Raw genomic sequence first — 20490 nt, 5'->3', positions numbered from 1 at the left:
TAGGCAGCCTACCGCGTCGTCTCCCTCGCCCCGTGATGTCGAGGACTTCAACCGCCTCCGTCATCCATTGACGACCCCCCGCCCTAATTCCTAGTAGATGCTGTCCTAAAACTGTATTGACAGAGTCATCCGTCTCCTGCAGGAAATTACGATCTTTGGAAACTAAAACTCATATTTGGTATTTCACTTTCAAAATTTTTGTTTTTAAGAACACATTTCAGTAAATCACCACCACCACCACCACCAATTCACGGTAAGCAGGAGTGAGTTTTTTGGAGAACTGCTGGCCTGGGACTCAGAATCCCTGGGTTCTGTTTCTAATTTTATAGATTCTTGAACTTAAGCAAGTCAGCACTTCCCCTGGTTGAGGAAATGTCCTCATCTAGAAAATGAATCTGATTGCAAAGGTATTGTCCAGCTCTCATGTTGGCTTCCACTTCAGTGAAATATTAACCTAATTAATAAATGTTTGTTATATGAATGACAGAATAAACCATCTCTCTCTAGGACTCTATATATTTAACATTTGGAAATATGTAGAAACAAATGCCCCTCTGCTCTGGAAGGCAGTTTAATCGTGCTGGCACTGCACCATTCCACTGGCAATGATGTAGTTGCCAGGGTGGGTGGGAGGCTATGCCCTCCAGCTCTGGGGCAGTTCCTCTACTGTTGCCCTTTAGCAGAGAAGAAGGAAATTTGAGGGCCCAGAAGGAAACCAGTGTTTGCCCAAGGTGAAGCCAGAATTACTGGATGGGGATGGGCTCTTCCCCAAAAGAAAAGGAGGGGAAAGGCGAAGGCCTGCTACCAATTGTGGAGGAGACTGGCCAAAGCCACAGGTTGCTTGAAAGCTGTTTATAAACTAGAAAGCCCTTCTTGGGGAGGGAAAAACTTGTCTGGGTGGGACAATTTCTAGGACATCAGCTTCACAGGAAAGGAGGAGGGGAGAGGCAGGAGGCTTGCTGTTCTCTGAAGGCTGATGACCTCTGCCAGAACCTCTCTGCCACCCTTCGCCCAGCCATGGGACCCTGTGTGGACTGTGGCAGGCAGGGCCCAGGAGGCAGGGAAGAATCGCTGAAGTGTCTGGCTGGACTGGCACATAGCTCGGTCAACTCTTCCCATTCTCTTCCATCCATTACTTTTGCTGCCTCATCTCCCCCATTCCCACCAGAGGCAGTCCCTGGCCCTTCTGGGCCATGGGCAGACATTCCCATTTTGCAAATGGACTCCAACTGTGCAACTTAAAGTTGCCTTAAAAGGGGACCTTAAGATAATTAGGGGAAAACAGAGATACTGAAGGCAAAAAGCCAACACCTGGCCAATAATAATCCTGAGGAAAGGTTATCCGAATGCAATTGATTAGCAGACCTGGGAGGGGCCGAATAGTCCACCCCCTTGTGCCAGTGGGAACAGGAAGATCCAGAAACAAAGCAACACACCTGGCTACAGAACTGAACCAGAGGCCAGGTCTCCTGAGTCTCAGGCCAGGACTCGGGTCATCCCTTTTCTTTCTCAGAAGCAAGTCTTCCTGCATCGGCGGTTTCTGTCCCCCTGGGTCCCTGGCTCCTGCAGCCTGGAGGGCTCTGCACCCTTGTGGACTGGACTCCCAGCTAAGGCGCAGCCTGGCCGTGCCTGTCTGACACCCACCCCTCTTCTCCTTCCTTCAGGCTAAGAGTACACGTTTAAACCTCATCATCTAGCTAAGTATAAACCTCAGGGGAGAAGGGTTTGTTGTTGTTTATCTCAGTCTATAGGCTAATGTTGTTGGGCTGGCTTGTCAGAATCCAGGCAAATATCTGGCCAGTCACCACCCAGAAAGTAATTTTCTGCGCACTGAAACAAAGCTCTGAATGCAAAGCATAGAACCCCCGGGAGAACTCCTCGTCCTCCCACACAGGCTCACTGGTGCACACACAGCCCGCTCTCCGCACCAAGAGCATCTCAGCTAGGAGGCTGGCAGGCGGGCTCAGTTCTGTAGCAAAGAGGCGCGCGAGCGCGGGCACGCCGCGCGCGCACACACACACACACACACACGGAAGATGGGACACACTCGGAAGATTTGACACACACACACACAGAGTCCTGTAGCAAGAGGCACACACACACACACGGAAGATTTCACACACACGGAAGATGGGACCCCTGCTCCAGAATCTGTAATGAGACACCAACATCCCCGCCCCCCACCCCAAGTCCCAGTGGAAGGGCCAGGAGGGAGGGGCAGGTGGAAGAAACCACTCGGAAGGGCCCGAGGCGTCCCGGCGGTGCCAACCCCATAGTGGGGCCGCTCCTGGAGAACCCCCTCTCAGGAGCTCCGCCAGCCACCCGCCGCCCGCCCGGGCTGGAGGTGGAGGAGTTCAGAAGCAACTGACGCCAGCCGGGATTCGAGCTTGGCGAAGCCACTCGCTGGGAAAGGGAAGCGTCTGCCCCTCCCTCCCCCGCGCGCGCCCTCGCCTCCCGGCCTGCCCCCTCCCCGTGACGTCACCCCAGCCCTGTCCCGGGGAACCGCAAAGCCTCTCAAATTCAAACTGCAGGGCACTGCTGCCACTGCCGCGGGACTGGAAGTGAGAGCCCAGGCTCGGCCGTCGCCGCCGCCAGCCGACCGGGCCCGGCCGGCTTCGCCAGCTCGTGCGCAGTCGCACCCCCGGGGGTCCCCGGAGACTCAGCTGCCCGCCGCTCGGAGCGTCCTCGGCCTCTCCTGTCGCCTGCCAGATTCCGAATTCGTGCGCACCCCCACCTCCCACCCGCCCAGCAAATTAAATCAACCAGCAGAAAACAGCATCCCTCCGAAGCAGCGGCGTCCCCTTTTACCCTTGCTCTTCCTCTCTTTCTGAAGATGCTAAACTACCGGCGGACTTGCAGAGGAGAGGGGTCCCGTCTTCTCCTGATGCGTGAGTAACAGACCCCCGCCCCAGCACCCCGCGCTGTCTTTGCTCGTCCACCCTCTCCCTTCCCCCGCCTCCAGTCCCCTGATTTTCCCACCCCTTTTTGCCGCAGTTAAAAAAACAAAACAACAACAAAAAAAAGTAGAGCAATTTCTGCTGCGAGCCCAGGACGGTCAAGCCGCCCGAGATAGCTTCAAGATATCCCCCAGGGGCGGAGGAGGAGGCGATGGGCTGGATTTAGTAGGACAACTCGGTTACTAATGACTTCGTGGCTGGCTGCGACCCGCTGGGAAATCAGGTGCAAGCATGTGGGTGGCCGGGACGCGTGGGTGGGTCGGTGGGTGGGTGGGCCGGGAGTGGGGAGGAGAGCAGAAACCGCTGGCGAAAAAAAAAACGCAGTGATTTCATTCTGCCTCGCTGCCCACTTCCCGCCGTCTTCCTCCCTCCCACGCCGCCCCCCTCGCTTTGCCATTTAATCGGGCCTCCGTGTTTCTTTCTCCCCGCCTCCCGCTCTCTTTGCCCCCCGCCCAAGGTTTGCCTGTAGGTACCTGAGCTGACCCCGACGGGCGCCTAAAGATGCTGAGCGGCGTCTGGTTCCTCAGCGTGTTAACCGTGGCCGGGATCTTAGAGACGGAGAGTCGCAAAACTGCCAAAGACATTTGCAAGATCCGCTGCCTGTGTGAAGAGAAGGAGAACGTCCTGAATATTAACTGCGAAAACAAAGGATTTACAACCGTCAGCCTGCTCCAGCCCCCCCAGTACCGAATCTATCAGCTCTTCCTCAATGGCAACCTCCTGACCAGACTGTACCCCAACGAGTTCGTCAACTACTCCAACGCTGTGACTCTCCACCTGGGCAACAACGGGCTGCAGGAGATCCGTACAGGGGCGTTCAGTGGGCTGAAGACCCTGAAGAGGCTGCACCTCAACAACAACAAGCTCGAGGTGCTGAGGGAGGACACCTTCCTGGGCCTAGAGAGCCTGGAGTATCTGCAGGCTGACTACAATTACATCAGCGCCATCGAGGCGGGGGCCTTCAGCAAGCTGAACAAGCTCAAAGTGCTCATCCTGAATGACAACCTCCTTCTGTCGCTGCCCAGCAATGTGTTCCGCTTCGTCCTGCTGACCCACCTAGACCTGCGAGGGAACCGGCTGAAACTGATGCCTTTCGCGGGGGTCCTCGAGCACATCGGGGGCATCATGGAGATCCAGCTGGAGGAGAACCCCTGGAACTGCACATGCGATTTACTTCCACTCAAGGCTTGGCTGGACACCATCACCGTTTTCGTGGGGGAGATTGTCTGTGAAACCCCTTTCCGCTTGCACGGTAAAGATGTCACCCAGCTGACCAGGCAAGACCTCTGCCCCAGAAAAAGTACTGGTGACTCGGCTCAGAGGGGTGGCCACACCGACACACACATCCCGAGGCTGTCACCTACCCTGAATCCTGCTCTCAACCCGACCCGGGCTCCAAAAGCCAGCCGGCCACCCAAAATGAGAAACCGTCCCACCCCCCGGGTCACAGTGTCAAAGGACAGGCAGAGCTTTGGCCCCATCATGGTGTACCAGACCAAGTCCCCAGTGCCCCTCACCTGCCCCAGCAGCTGTGTCTGCACCTCTCAGAGCTCCGACAATGGGCTGAACGTCAACTGCCAAGAACGGAAGTTCACCAACATCTCCGACCTGCAGCCCAAACCCACCAGTCCAAAGAAACTCTACCTGACAGGGAACTATCTTCAAATGGTCTATAAGAATGACCTCTTAGAATACAGTTCTTTGGATTTGCTGCATCTAGGCAACAATAGGATTGCAGTCATTCAGGAAGGTGCCTTCACAAACCTGACCAGTTTACGCAGACTTTATCTAAATGGCAATTACCTTGAAGTGCTGTTTCCGGCTATGTTTGATGGGCTGCAGAGCTTGCAGTATCTCTATTTAGAGTATAATGTCATTAAGGAAATTAAGCCGCTGACCTTTGATGCTTTGATTAACCTACAGCTGCTGTTTCTGAATAACAACCTGCTACGGTCCCTGCCTGATAACATATTTGGGGGCACGGCCCTCACCAGGCTGAATCTGAGAAACAACCATTTTTCTCACTTGCCAGTGAAAGGAGTTCTAGATCAGCTTCCGGCTTTTATCCAGATTGATCTCCAAGAGAACCCCTGGGACTGCACCTGTGACATCATGGGACTGAAGGATTGGACAGAGCATGCCAATTCTCCTGTCATCATCAATGAGGTGACCTGTGAATCTCCTGCGAAACACGCCGGGGAGATCCTGAAGTTTCTGGGGAGGGAGGCAATCTGTCCAGATGGTCCGAACTTGTCAGATGGAACCGTTTTGTCAATGAATCACAACACAGACACACCTCGCTCGCTCAGTGTGTCTCCCAGTTCCTACCCTGAACTGCACACTGAAGTTCCGCTTTCCGTCTTGATTTTAGGATTGCTGGTTGTCTTTATCTTATCTGTCTGTTTCGGCGCTGGCTTATTTGTCTTTGTCCTGAAACGCCGGAAGCGGGTACCCAGTGTTCCCAGGAGTGCTAACAACTTAGATGTAAGTTCCTTCCAGTTACAGTACGGCTCTTACAACACTGAGACCCAGGATAAAGCAGACGGCCACGTCTATAACTACATCCCTCCACCTGTGGGCCAGATGTGCCAAAACCCCATCTACATGCAGAAGGAAGGAGACCCGGTGGCCTATTACCGAAACCTGCAAGAATTCAGTTACAGCAACCTGGAGGAGAAGAAAGAAGAGCCAGCCACACTTGCTTACACTATCAGTGCCACAGAGCTTCTGGAAAAGCAGGCCCCGAGAGAGCCCGAGCTGCTGTATCAGAATATCGCTGAGCGGGTCAAGGAGCTGCCCAGTGCGGGACTTGTCCACTATAACTTTTGTACCTTACCTAAAAGGCAGTTCACCCCTTCCTATGAATCTCGACGCCAAAACCAAGACAGAATCAATAAAACCGTTTTATATGGAACTCCCAGGAAATGCTTTGTGGGGCAGTCCAAAGCAGACCACCCTTTACTGCAAGCTAAGCCGCAATCAGAACCAGACTACCTCGAAGTTCTGGAAAAACAAACTGCAATCAGTCAGCTGTGAAAGGAAATCATTGACAACCCTCTGGCATCAAAGGATGCTGCTCCAAACTCTTGGAGGCTGGGCGTTTGCTTTTGTGTGTGTCTGTTCTCCGTTTCTCAGCCTCAGTGGGGGACTTTGAAGATGTTTGGGGGATGGGGTGAAGCAATGATACTGCTTTTTCAAGTTTTCCTTTAAATTATTTCTCTCTTGCTCTCCTCCCTCCCCCACCTTCCCCCCACTTCTCTCCTTAGGAATCATCATTGAACATGAATGTTTCTACAGTGCATTTTTTCATATACTTTATGGTTGTGTTTCCTTTTTCTTCTTTTATTTTTCCAGTGTGGGAATGGGAAGAGGAGATTATAGTGAATGAAGAAACAGTAAGCAAACTTTTAAAATGAAAATGGATATTTAGTGTATTTTGTAGAAGATCTCCAAAGATCTTTTGAGACTATAAATTCTTTTGTAAATAACGATATATGGTATTTCGAACTTCAGTTACCAAGCATAGCCACTGGGCATCACTTCTTCATGTTAAAGTGCCTTTGCACTTTAAGTACATTACTTAAATGTTGCTTTTAGCTTTGATAAATTGAACATATTTTAATGTGTTGTATTTTTGAAATTAAAAACATTGTAAAATAGATTGAAATGTCAGCTATATTAAGTCAACGTACAGTTTGCTTGAGTTATAGAAACCAGCTTGTCATCAAATGATTCTAGTTCTAGGACTTTATAGATTTAACTGTAAAATGTTTCCTTTCCTTTGGGTTTGTTCTAAATGATTTTATTTAAGTCAACTAAGGGGATTTAACAGTGGACTAGAGGTAATAAACCACCTCAGTTGGGATTAGTAATTCATTAATAAAATATATTTAACCCAATATGAGTGAATTGAACAATTAATGCCCTTCCATAAATCATTATTTTACACTAACATGGTCAGTGTTTTAGATTATTTTCCTAATTAAAGAGTACATTACACAACTTGTAATATATTTTTCCTGCATTAAATTAGATATTTTTATATTTAAATGAAAGAGTCTGTATTTCTAACTTTTTAATTGAAATTAATATTTTTTCTGCCTATTGAAACATTTTCTATAAACACACACCAGTAGAGGCCGCCACACACCTCATTTAATAAAGACATACGAGCCATTAAATGCCTTGAAGGAAGACTTCAAAGGTGAGATTTAAACGTCCCAAGTAAGTTCTCTGCAAATTCAAGGCAACAGAGACAAATCTATACATTACTTGCTATTTCTTTTAGGATTAAAGGTTAGACTCAGAATCCATCTCAATTTTCCCATTTTCGGAGAAAGCAGTGTTTTCCTCTTGAGTTTATGGAAGCGTTAACAGGGAGCTATCAAATGATGTACCCTGTGTGTCTCCAACGCAATTAATAAATGCCTAAATGGAGAAAGTAGCCATCTTTTCTTCCCCTGCCTTCTTGAGGCAAGTGTTGCTTGAATTTTTCCTTGGCTTGACCAAGCTTTTCGTTTTGGTGTTAGAATTAAAATGATTTGAACTAACCAAGTCTACATAACATTTATGAAGCCTTATTAGCCTGTAAATAATTTTTAGATGCAAATATTATTGTGTGATTTAAACAAACAGCCCTTCTTTACAACAAAAAATAGTTTTGTTTTGTCTATTGTAAATCCTTATGCAACTGGGGTGGTGATCTGCATATAAAGTAGTCCAGCTTTTCAGTTCCTTATTAAAGCAATTGATGGCATCTGAAAGAAGCACACTGTTTCCTTTTCATAAATAGGTTACTGCACATAATAATCCTTTATTATCATGTGGAGATTGAAGTGGATCCTGATGACTTACTTTTAAAGCTTTAAAATGACTAATAGTTTATTGTCTGTCACTATAAACAATTCATGTGATAGGCTTTCAATTAGAAATTACTTAAATCCAAATTATTTGGATTAATAGCTACTGGTGCAAAATCGTTTTTTTAACAATAGAAGGTAATTGTGTATATATAAATGTAAAGGGCATTCAGGAAAGTAAATGCCTTTAATGCCCTAAAATCTCTGAACATCTACAGTGACAAGCTTACGTGTTCATTCTTTGATTAGAGATCATAATTCTTATTTAAATCCATTAGATTGAAGTTTAAAACGGTGGGCTGAAATGATCTACAGGAAGGTTAATGTCCAGAGATTTTACATTTCATAGAAGAGGAGCAAGAGTGATATGCCAGTTGAACTTGGAGATAGCTCCCGGAAACCATCTCCTCTTATATATATAAGAAATACAAAAGGACTGTCAGGTCTGCTCTCATTTGGTGCAACGATAAATACAGAACACTGAGGTAGGTATTTGAGGGAATGATTATGAAGGCAAATTAATATCCATCTTCTATTAAGAGAGTTTTTTGGTTTAAACTGTATGCCTAGAACCACTGATGTGGTGATTCCACTTCAGTGTTCGTATTCTCCTGAAAATAAAATCATTCCTGTAAAATACTAGTCTCTATAGAAAAACTAATTCATTCATTTTAAGCAGAGATTGCTTACTATTCATTTAGTTACATGATTTTAAAGCGGCCTCCTGGAAGAACTCAGATTCATAAACTCTTTTGCTTAATAACTATGGTTTAATTTTAAATTCTCATGCTTCTTAGATGTGTACTTTATTTTGTTTTAGGTTTTAAGATGAAATTGTTTGAATGTGGTCCAGACTATTTCATTTAAAGGCATAAAACACCATATACTATGAAGCTTTATTTTTTTAATGCAATCACAAACACTTTGTTTTTTAACTTATTAGCATCCCCACTGATTGTATTGTTTTGCTTTATCCATTCAAGTGCTTTAAACCATATTTTATTTTAGGATTTTTATTTTTATCTCCTACAGCTGGATTTTGCTATTTCACTTTTATTTCACATGCAGCTTGTAATGGGTATGAGCACAAGCACAGCGAAATGGTTCCAGCCAGCAGAATGTGATCTCCCCTGGCCCTGCCTGAAACAGATCTGTATATCTGGCAAATGGTAATTCCCTCTGATTCTAGCTCTTAATTAGTTCCTTCTGCTGTTTCTGAATATACCTGTGTCTAAGTTTGTATCAAAACTCTCAAAAGCACCACTTCTCAGTCTGGACACAATTGCCAAAAGTCTAATTTGCTTCTGGACTTTGGTCAACCTGTGTGCCTTGTTACTTCCCTCCAGCAGTTGGTGAGTAAGGAAATGATCCTTCAGTTTCCTCTGCTTTATCCTCTGGCCTCTAAGGTGATTTAATTTTTCTAAATATTTTCATTTCATCAAGGGCTCAATATTCTATGGATTTTACAAAAAGGGTCTAATGAAAAAGAGGGACATTCTGTGATTTCTCAGACTCTGGAAATTCATTTTAGCTGTACACATTTCAGAAACATAACTGGATTGGAAGCTAGACTGAAGGAAGTCTTCTAGACAATTCTCCTAATCCAGTCATTTCTTCATTCATTCACTAAGTAATTGAGTGTTTGCTTCCTAGGGGCCAGGCTTTGTGCTGTGTGCTAAGACGGTGCAGAGATACAGTAGTCAGGATCTCTGTCCACCCCCTCACCCCCACACCCTGCAGAGAGCTTAGTACTAAAAAAAGGAGAACCTTATCTGAATGACCATCACCTGAAAAAACAGTGGGGACAGCAGTGAAATGCAGGAAGTTGAGTTTTTGAAGATGATTTTGTGCAATGAAATCTAACACTGACACATCATGTGCTAGTTACTGTGTAACCACCATTAACATCATTTTAGAGTTACACAGTTAAACAGGGAGAACACCCACAAAAATAAAAACAAATTTCTGCAGAATAGGGTCCAATATTATGGCCTGAAAATAGCTATATACTTCTGCTATCTAAAGATGTACATTATAAAGATGAATCCCCAAATTGTAAATACAAAAAATCACAAACATACTTATAATTTTGGAATATCCATGTTTTAAAGGCAGTATTGACTTTCTATTTCAGTGGCTTAAAATATAACATTTGGCTTAAGTGTCTTTTACAAAGACAATAAGACACCTAAATCCTGAGAGAAAATTAAGTACTGTATACAGGTGTACTTTGCTTCCCACAATGGTTGTGCAAAAAGTCACATATAAATTGAAGTTTTGTAAGTTAAATTGTATTTTAAAAGCATTAGGAGAGCTGCCATTTAGAGGAAACTTGTGAATCAATCTTTTTATAAGGCAGAAAACCATTTTATAATACAAATAATCTGTCTAATTTATCTTTTTTGTATGTTTGGAGTTTCAATATCAACTTTGCTTAAAACACAGCCCACCTGCATAATAAGAGTGTGTTTTTCCAGTGCTGCTTGTGCTACCAGTTTCTTGGTTGCTAAGGGCTTATACTTGAAAATCCGCTGCAGTTTTGTGTGACTGGAGCTATCAAGCGATTCTCTGAGGGCGCAGTAGCATTCCTGAACAGTCCGAGTAGCCAACCCATTTCAATTCCATTGACCACAGGACTTTTCTGCTCCGAAGCATTTTCTCTGTCAGATGTGGCCATGATTCATTAGACGGTAGAGTGACTCCTGTATTCACATCCTATAAAGTGCTTAGAGTCACAGGTTTTATAATAAATATATGTGATCATGTAAACATATTAAACTGCATGTGTGTTGTAATTTTTTAGCAGTATTTTAGCTTGAAAGTACTTGTACAAATACTGTTAGATTTAGTTGCAAATAATTGTTCTCAAATTACTGGAATAAATGGAAAATGAAATGCACTCTCGTGTAAATAGACTTCTGTGCCAAATAGTGACATTGTTTCAAAAAAATGAGTGCCATATTTTGGGCTGTTAATAGGGAAAATGAAATACTGAAAATGTGATCAAATGATACTGTGTTTTATTGGATAAACTTTATATAAAATTATTTTTTATGCTACAGTTAGCTTTCAATTAATAAATATTCACAAAAAATGAACATTTGAATTAGTTAGAAAAATTCTTTAGACTCTTGAGAAGAGTTGATGACAAAGTATTGCTGGAACCATTCTCTTTGCCTTGGTCTATACTGTTCAAATATTTACAAATTAAGGTCTTCTTTGTATGATTAGAATTTACATATTAAGGGTAAATGTCCTTTTAAAAACATACTAATACTTTTCTATGAATACCCATTGGTATCAGCCTTAAAAAATTAAAAGTAGAAAGAACAATAAAACAATTAAAATTGAGATCTCTCTAGGAATTGAAAGTCTGATTTCACACTGCCTTCACCACACACACCAACCCACACAACAGCCAACTGTTTTTCATTACAAAATTCTGTCTAATACCATAGGTGATTTAATACTTTTATATCTATAAAATGAGAAAGATTGGCATGCAAATCCAAGAAATAGAAATTATGAATTCATTAAAGAAGATGTTATACTGTATTCGCAGAGACTAGAGTCAAAACGAGTGAGAGAGAGATGCATTTGTTGCTGTAATCATGGTAATACTATAGCAAAGTGACTTATTTGGTATTTGCATTGGTTGGACATCAGAATATATCTGCCAGGTATGCTCCATCCACAAATGTACAACAAAGGACTTGAGATTTGTGTGATGAACAAGAGGATTTGCAACTAATTATCCCCTCTTTAGATTATTAATTTACTGTCTTCACCATATATTCAGATTATTCATATGGCCTTCACAAGTCTGTGAAAACAATTGGAATAGTCTCATTCTAGAGTGTTTTAATGAAGAATGAGAGTTGGTGCTTAGTACACGAAATTATTTCATCCAAGTGAAAGCTGCTCAGTCGTGTCTGACTCTTTGTAACCCCATGGACTATATAGTCCATGGAATTCTCCAGGCCAGAATACTGGATTGGGTAGCCTTTTCCTTCTCCAGGGGATCTTCCCAACCCAGGGATTGAATGCAGCTCTCCCACATTGCAGGTGGATTCTTTACCAGCTGAGCCACAAGAAAGATAAGTTGAAATGGAATGGGAATGAAAGGGATATACAGCCCCCCATTCAGAACACATGTCATATCAGACAGCAAATCATATGTGCCTGTTGATCCTAGGAAAAGACCATCAAAATAGATGTTGTCATTACTGAATGGAGGCTGGAAATGCACCTGGTCCATATTTCCCTGGGCAACAGTATGTGATTAGTTATACATCATTTTTATTAATTTGATTTTTCAACCATTATTTTGTGTTTGCTATCAACATTACCCTAAAAAGGAACATTAGAGCTAATTATCTGTCAGATCTAGTTACCTGGCATTTTGGGATACATTTGATCTTAACAGAATGTTGGGTACAACATCAAATATAAGGTAATTTCTGGCTCACAAAAGTGACTGTTGGGCAAATAGGAGAGGTGAATGGGGTGTGCTCTGGGTAATCTTTAGCCAAGTCGCTGACTCCTCAAGCCCCTTTCCCTTTCACAGCATTAACGCCTGCCATAGTGATTTGGAATATATAACCCTTCAATAAATATTTCCATAATGAATGAATGAATAATACTGGCTCTCATGTGAACACTGAAGAAGGGTGAAAAACTGAAGGATCTAAGTTCAAAGCAATTGTAATGGGTTTTTAGCTGTTCCAGGAAGTACTAAACAAATATTTACTGGAACGATTTTCAGAGCTTATGAAGAACACACACATGCACACTGTGATGATGGTAGAGAAGTTACAGTAACACACAGCTAAGATCCAAAGTTTATTACATGCCGGCAGGCCCAATTTTAAGTGATACCCGAATCTGTCTATTGAACCCAGCGATCGCATTCTAGACTTAAAAGAAGCTTTACTGCTGAGCGCTGAGATTTCCTTGTTATTGGCTTTTGGAATCAGGAGATTCCAAGTTGAGAGAAAATAAACTCCCTGACAAAGCTTGAATGATGATTCAGAGCTTATCATTTAGGTCTTCCTAGGACCTGTGTGTCAGAGAAGGCAATGGCACCCCACTCCAGTACTCATGCCTGGAAAATCCCATGGACGGAGGAGCCTGGTAGGCTGCAGTCCATGGGGTCGCTAAGAGTCAGACACGACTGAGCGACTTCACTTTCACTTTTCACTTTCATGCATTGGAGAAGGAAATGGCAACCCTCTCCAGTGTTCTTGCCTGGAGAATCCCAGGGATGGAGGAGCCTAGTGGGCTGCCATCTATGGGGTCGCACAGAGTCGGACATGACTGAAGCGACTTAGCAGCAGCAGCAGGACCTGTGTGTTTGGTTTGTTTCTTAAGTCTTCCATATAGAAGAGAAATTCTTTGTGTTCAGACTACATTAAGTCATATTTCTGTCAGAACACAGTTGTTTCATAAAGTCCGACTTGTCCAGAAAAGAACCTAGAGGTGGTATTTCATAACAGAGTCCCAGGATCTGAGGTTCTGATCTTTGTACAGCTAAGAAGCTATAAGGATAAGTCATAGTTCTCACTGGGTCTCAGTTTTCCTATCTGGAGCAGTGTTGGCCTGTATGAACTCAATGGATATGCTCTGATTCTAGGTTATTTGGGGAGTGACTGCTACACACAAAATGGATAATGCATGAAGTCAATTATTCAGGTACTTCAAGCCTGAAAATCTCTTACCCTTCTCCTTTCCAGTGTCTAATTTGGACACAGCCATCTCTGATTTTATTTTTTACAAGATTCAAATGTAACATTTGTCTCAGGTTAGTTTATCTTCCTAAAGCTTGACTTTTAAAATGCTTAAAACATTTTTCTTCTTTGTAAATCACAACATTCTACTGCTTTGGGGGGAGGGGAGGAAGGTGATGGGATTTTTCATTTAGCTGTTTGGTAGGGGGAGTTTTCTATGGGGCTTATTCTGTGTGATAATTAGGAAAGTTAAACTATGAATCTCTCTAGGAAAATCATATTATCACATTTCAGGGCACAAAGCAGTTTTCCCATTTGGTTTGTTCATCATCCTACCCTTTTATCCAACACTGCCAAGTTTCTTATCATCAAGGAAACTGACAGACCCTTGGACAATTCAGTTGAGCTTCAGAAATTCAACGATTCATTCCAGTTAGCAAAGCTCTTAGCTGACAAGTGTATTTGGCTTCTAACTGATCATAGACTTCAGCCATAGTTTTATTTCTGGGCCACTGTGTCTCTAGTTGGTCAGATTGATTTTAACTGGAAACAAAAAAACAAAGCCCTCAATCCTGTAATATTTGGCTGACATAAATTTTGCAAGGGTAAAAAAGAGAAGCAAACATTTACTCAAAAACTTCCTCTGCTTTCCAGGTGTCTGAAGGGCTTATTAAAAGCCTTAGTGAATGCAAGGAAAACCCATCCACACTTTGCTTTCTGTTTTCTTCTGTCATGTTACAGAAGGTTGTGGAAAAGGACATGTAGACTATCTTGTCTAAGCCATTCTCTTAAAAGATTTAAAAAATAGGATGCCACTGAGATACTCAGGATTTACAGTATAATTACATTTCAAATGTTTAACTCGAAATTTTTGAACAAAAGCTATTTTATGTACTAAATAGATCTCTGAAAAGCAAGTACATTTTAACCATTAATCTGGACAGTTTGAGAGCAGGGCTTGTTGAAGGAATCTTACTCTTTTTAAATTACATTTATTCAGATAGAGACAATCTAATTGTTTTGTGCAAATTTCTCAGAAAGTTGTTCAGTTCTACTACTCAAACAGTTCAAATATTATAAAATTTTAAAAATATGTTTATTATTCTGTTCTTACATATTAAAATGGATAAGGCTCTGACTGTGTTGATGGAGTTTGTGGTTTTCCAGTTGGACTTTCTGAGTGTCTGTATATAGGGATGGATATTTGTACAAAGACAAGGTAAAGTCTTAGGGGTAAATAGACACTTTCTAGAGTGATTTATAACAGATGGCCAGGAAATGGGGAGTTTCACAAAATATTGCCTTGTGTCAGAAATCTTTCCCCAGCTTTGATTCCTTATCAGGAGACAAATATTTTCCTATGGCAGTAAGACTGTGGGTTTTTCTGAGTTCTGCTTTGTTTTGGTCTTCAATCACATTGATTCTTTCTGATTTGCTGATGAAGGAGGATCTGACGACAGTGGGGGAACATTCCCCAAGGACAAGGTGCCCTCAGATTTTGCCTCCATGCCTCTGCTAACTCTCCATGTGACCTTGAACCAGTCCCTTCTCGGAGCCCCAGTTTCCTCATCTGAAAAAGAAAGTAGACAGCCATGCCAGTCAAGAAAACAATTGAATAAAAAGGAGCTTACTACTGGGGAAACCTGAAATCCACTTTGATTTATAAAAAGTAGTAAATCATCTGCAAAGTTGACAGGTTAATGATCATTAATAACAAATTATTTTCAACAATCCTCACACCTGTTCTGTGACACACCAGTGAAAACATTTGAACTAGAAGTTCTATAGTTTCTTTCAGCTTTAAAAAAAAAAAGAAACCAAAAACAGTCTCATGCTTTTCTTTCCCTCATCCTTATTCCAGCTCCTAAACATTTTAATTGTATAAATCCATTTACACAAAGAGTATGAGTAATTTCTGGTAGTCCTTATGTGGTAACAGATTGTCTCTAAAAATACAACTTATGGAGTGCTCATTGTGTGCCGAGCACTTGAGCAGATGCTGTGCACATCTAAAACAAATCCACAAGTTCCTGAAGGCCTAGTGCTAGGAGGAGACTCCGTTGGGGAGAAATGAAAAAACTGGCTCCTGTATGTCGGGGAGACATAACATAAACACTAGAAGTAAGACGTGGCTCTTGCCCTCATGGAATATAAAACTAAATTGGGAAGATGAGCTGCTCGTCCTTGAAAAGGAGAGGAGAAATCAGGGTCACAAAAGAAAAAGATCAATGCAGATTAAATTGGACTTAGCTGAGAAGGCTCATGGGAGAAGGCAGGGCACAAAAAAAGAGCCGTAAGTTAGGGAAAGGCTTGGGGAGTCACCAAGCTTGACAATATAAAGACAAATAAGCCTGTGAAGAAAACAAATGGTTACTGCTGTGCTAGAGGGGTGGGGATAAATTGGGAGATTGGGATTGACACATACACACTGATGCTGATAAGTCACTTTAGTCGTGCCCAACTCTTAGCGACCCCATGGACTGCAGCCCACCAGGCTCCTCCGTCCCTGGGATTCTCCAGGCAAGAACACTGGAGTGGGTTGCCATTTCCTTCTCCAGTGCATGAAAGTGAAAACTGAAAGTGAAGCCGCTCAGTTGTATATGACTCTTAGCGACCCCATGGACTGCAGCCCACCAGGCTCCTCTGTCCATGGGATTTTCCAGGCAAGAGTACTGGAGTGGGGTGCCATTGCTCTCTCCTACATACACACTACTATATATAAAACAGTTATATATATATGTGTATATATATATATGTATAATATATATATAGTTATATATACATAACTAATAAGGACCTACTGTACAGCACAGGGAGCTCTACTAAATACTCTGTAATGACCTATATGGGGAAAAGAATCTAAAAAAGAGTGAATATATGTATTGCATTGGCCAAAATGTCTATTTGTATTTTTCCATAAGATGTTATTGAATACATATATGGAAGATATGTATAACTGATTCACTGTGTTGTACACCTGAAACTAACAGAACATAGTAAGTCAACGATACTCCAAAAAAAATTAATTTAAAAAAGTAAAAGGCAATGGGATGGGATAAAGATACTGCCCATATTGACATATGATATAGCAATTTATTTGAAAATTCAAGAGAAGTAACAAATGATAAAAACTAATTAAAAAGTGAAAAAGAAAGAAATAGGCCTGTGAAGGATAGTGAAGAAGAGTGTGGAAAGCTGGCTTGATGCACCTTTTGATGACTTTGAAAGCCACAGTAAGAAATTTGGACTTGATTTCACAAATAATGCAAGTTTCTTCAAGCAAAGTAAAAATTGTAGAAGTGTTACTATTTGTATAGGACTTCTCTGGTGGCTCAGACGGTAAAGCATCTGTCTACAATGCGGGAGACCTGGGTTCGATCCCTGAGTCGGGAAGATCCCCTGGAGAAGGAAATGGCAATCCACTCCAGTACTATTGCCTGGAAAATTCCATGGACAGAGGAGCCTGGTAGGCTGCAGTCCATGGGGTCTCAAATAGTCAGACACGACTGAGCCACTTCACTTTCCTAATAGGGCTTTATAAAGCATTTAACATGCATTTCCAACATTAATCCCTACATTACCATTTGAAATGATTATATTTGGGCTACAATGATGAAACCTAGATTAGTTTTGGTATTTACCCTGGTGACCCAGTGAGTATAGGCTGAGTCCGTCTACTTCACCGAGTCAGCACAGAGACATGCTCCCAAGCAGGCAGGTACTCTGCAGCCCATGTGCTGAAATTTGAAACCCAGGCCTGCCACTCACCCACTGTGTGACCTTGGGCAAGTTGTGAAACCTCTCTGGGCCTCAGTTTCCTCATCTGAAACAAGGAAAGAAGGATCGTATTTGCCCTAACAGTGTGGTTATGAGAATCAGTGACTTAATATTTGCCAAATAAAGCAAAAGGTGGCAAAGGTGTACTTTGAAATCAGTCCTGACTGACTTGAAACCCATGTCTTGTCCACTCTATCACTCGGTCTCCCTGGATAAACAGAGTGAGTCATCTGGCAGAACGAGTGATCTGAGCATTTGGGGAGAGAGATTAGGGCCCAGGAAGCTGCTCTGGTGACTCAGGATGAAGGAAGCAGACCCTGTGATGAGGGGAATGGAGAGAAGATGAAGCCAAGAGGCCTTGCTCTCTAGTTCAACTGCAGACTGTCCAGGAGCTGGGAGTCCTGGCTGATGGTTTAGAGAGCCAAATTTAGTAACACATCTGTCTTTTATCTTCAGCAGATTCTTAATAATATTTTTATTCTCTAAGGAAAAAGCGTAAGGCAAAAATGGGTTAAAAAAAAAAAGTCTGTTTCTTCATGGATCCTGAAGGGATAGAGGCTCAAAAGGCTTGGTTGTGAGTGGAGAAACCTGAGGCCCCCTGGGGAGGCATTTCCGGCTTCCCAGAGCTTCACACAGGCCTCTTGGGTGGGTGGGGGGAGACCTGCACAGTGTCAGGACTAATGGCAATCCTATATGCAAGGCAGCAAAAGAGACACAGATGTAACAAACAGACTTTTGGACTCTGTGGGAGAAGGTAAGGGTGGGATGATTTGAGAGACCACTGTTGAAACATGTATATTATTATATGTAAAATATATGACCAGTGCAAGTTCAATGCATGAAGCAGGGCGCTCAAAACGAGTGCTCTGGGACAACCCAGAGGGATGGGGTGGGGAGGGAGGTGGGGGGGTTTGGATGGGGGACACATGTACACCCGTGGCTGATTCATGTCAATGTATGGCAAAACCCTACAATATTGTACAGTAATTATCCTCCAATTAAAATAAATAAAAATTTTTAAAGTACCTAGAATTGTCTCACATGTAGTCTAAAGCTCTGCCACTTTGACAATTCTTGAAATTATGAGGAACTTTTGAACAAGACATCCTCCATTTTCATTTTGAACTGGTCCTCACAAATGATGTCAAACCAGCCCAGGGTTTGTGACACCATGGACTTGATGAACATGCCACCAGTTACTCCTCAGGCAGCTCTGTGTGTCCCAGGACTCATACCTTCTGAGCAGCCTGCCCCATCTCATCTTTCTGGCCAAGTATCTCTCTCAGGCTGTCTGACACTGAACAAAATTGTGGACGCTTCTCCTTTCATACACATTTTATTTACATTTGACGCACTTTTTGATTAATTCAGAATGTGTGTGTGTGTGTAAATGAAAGCATCCAGGGCTAAAGCAGAGGCAGTGTCAGGGGTGGCTGTTGTTATCTCCACAGAGCTGGTGAGAGCGGTCGAATGAGTTTGTGGTGTGAGAAAAGCAATTTGGCTTTTGTAGGGCAGGTTAAAAAAACAACTTTGTATGATTTGGTTATACTTTGTGGGAAAGAAATTGTGTACTTTTTAAAACTCTTCATGTACCTCTGTCATCTAAGCTGTGATCACAAGAAAAACTTCCAATGGGCCCAGGTTTCATTCATCATCAGAACAGCCTTAAGAGGAAATTGCAAAGAAGAAAGCAGAATTTTCTCCATTGAAGAACATAAAGAAACAGAAACATTTTGAGGGGAAGTAGACACAGTTAAGTTAGAGCAGGGCTGGACGATGATGAAAGCCTGATTCACGGCATCAGGATATTTAGACTGTCTTCTATTCCTTCATTGTAAATAAAATTGTTCCAAAGCCTTTGAGGATTTCCAGTAAATGGTACTTAGATAAATTTTCACAGTTATTCATAGCAAAACTCTTTAAATAGTAGATGAGAAAGGTCACGCCATGACAGCATTGTACAAGCAAAACCTCCCCCAACGCCCATGCACAGATTTCTATCAAGCACTTGTCAGGCACATAGGAAGAGCTCGTAGGCAACCCTCACAGCTGTCTCTGAAGCCCACAGCATTTGGAAGCCTGAGATATTGGGCCACATATCAGTCTTCTGTTTACATCTGACCCACAAACCACGGGTCTTACTTGGAATGCAAATGAATGAGCCTTAGGGACAACAGGACCTTTGACTGATGTATTTGGGCTTTCTGACCTGAAAATGCATCAATTATGAAGGGCTGTGTGGGCATGAGTGGGACTTAGAAAACTCCACAGTGTATGTTGCGTTCAAAGCTTGGGGCTTACATTCTTCTTCTTCTACTTTTTTTTTTTTTTTTTTTTAAGTAAAAGCACTCAGAACATTCCCCATTGATTCCTTGGGCTGACAAAATTTCAGTAGTGCCAAGTAGTGCAGAAGCCTGGAGCCCTAAGCAGACAAGAGAGACAGCCTTCACCGTGGGGCTGGCTGCCTTGCTTCCTCAAGCATGGAAGTGTGGATTCAGGCACCAGAAGACTCTCCTTGAGCTCTGGAACTGCTCGCATGGTCACAGATTCAGAAAGCTTTGTTCTGCAACTGTTAAAAGTTGCTGAATTGCAGTAGAGAGAGCTAGTCTGTGACAACCTCTGGCATTATTTGTTTTGTTTTGCCAAATAATCTTCATGTTATGAAATTTCATTCATGATTGTTACAAACACTCAAGCCAAGTAAAGATCATAAAAATAAATGTTAAAGACTGACTTGGAAAATACATACAAACGTATCTGGCTTGATGCTTAAATAGACAAATCAAGAACTCTTTACGTTTGTATTTGGTTATCCCTAGAACTGGTAGATTAAAAACTGCTGTATGGCTTTTTACAAGCATCTCATCTCACACAGCCAATCACTTTTCTATAAGGAGTAAGGACATAAAAATCTCCTCAAATCTGTTACCTGCATTGGACAAAAATTGTCCTAAAACCTCTTTTGATCAAAAATGCATGAATCTATGGCTTACTTTACAAATTGTGCCATGATTAGAATTAGAATTATACTAAAGTAAATCTGTGCATTAAATTTTGGATGTAGAGGTTTCCACAGTTTTGTAAATTGAACAAGTATTTTTTGCCTACAGCAAGCAATTTACTTTTTATTTTTATTTTTTTTTAATTTACTTTTTAAACCATGCTACTACA

General features: G+C 42.5%; 1 protein-coding gene and 1 long non-coding RNA gene across 2 annotated transcripts; both read left to right on the top strand.

Moving 5' to 3' along the window:
* Positions 1–2854: 2854 nt before the first annotated feature.
* On the top strand, positions 2855–3448 carry LOC112445794 (uncharacterized). Its single transcript, XR_003033796.1, has 3 exons — positions 2855–2888; positions 2995–3180; positions 3415–3448. It is a non-coding gene; the product is annotated as an uncharacterized lncRNA (long non-coding RNA).
* Positions 3449–3453: 5 nt separating this feature from the next.
* On the top strand, positions 3454–10914 carry LOC101901895 (SLIT and NTRK-like protein 2). The gene has a single exon (XM_059884514.1). The coding sequence runs from the start codon at positions 3459–3461 to the stop codon at positions 5991–5993; it is 2535 nt and encodes an 844-aa protein (XP_059740497.1). The 5' UTR covers positions 3454–3458; the 3' UTR covers positions 5994–10914.
* Positions 10915–20490: the final 9576 nt, after the last annotated feature.

This window comes from Bos taurus, unplaced genomic scaffold (genome assembly GCF_002263795.3).
Source record: "Bos taurus isolate L1 Dominette 01449 registration number 42190680 breed Hereford unplaced genomic scaffold, ARS-UCD2.0 ScbfJmS_2447, whole genome shotgun sequence".
Classification (NCBI taxonomy): Eukaryota; Metazoa; Chordata; class Mammalia; order Artiodactyla; family Bovidae; genus Bos; species Bos taurus.
This window is presented reverse-complemented; position numbering and strand designations above follow the sequence as displayed.

What these genes read in the sequence shown, in the direction of transcription:
- LOC101901895 (XM_059884514.1), top strand. Translation starts at nt 3,459, where the DNA reads ATGCTGAGCGGCGTCTGGTTCCTCAGCGTGTTAACCGTGGCCGGGATC.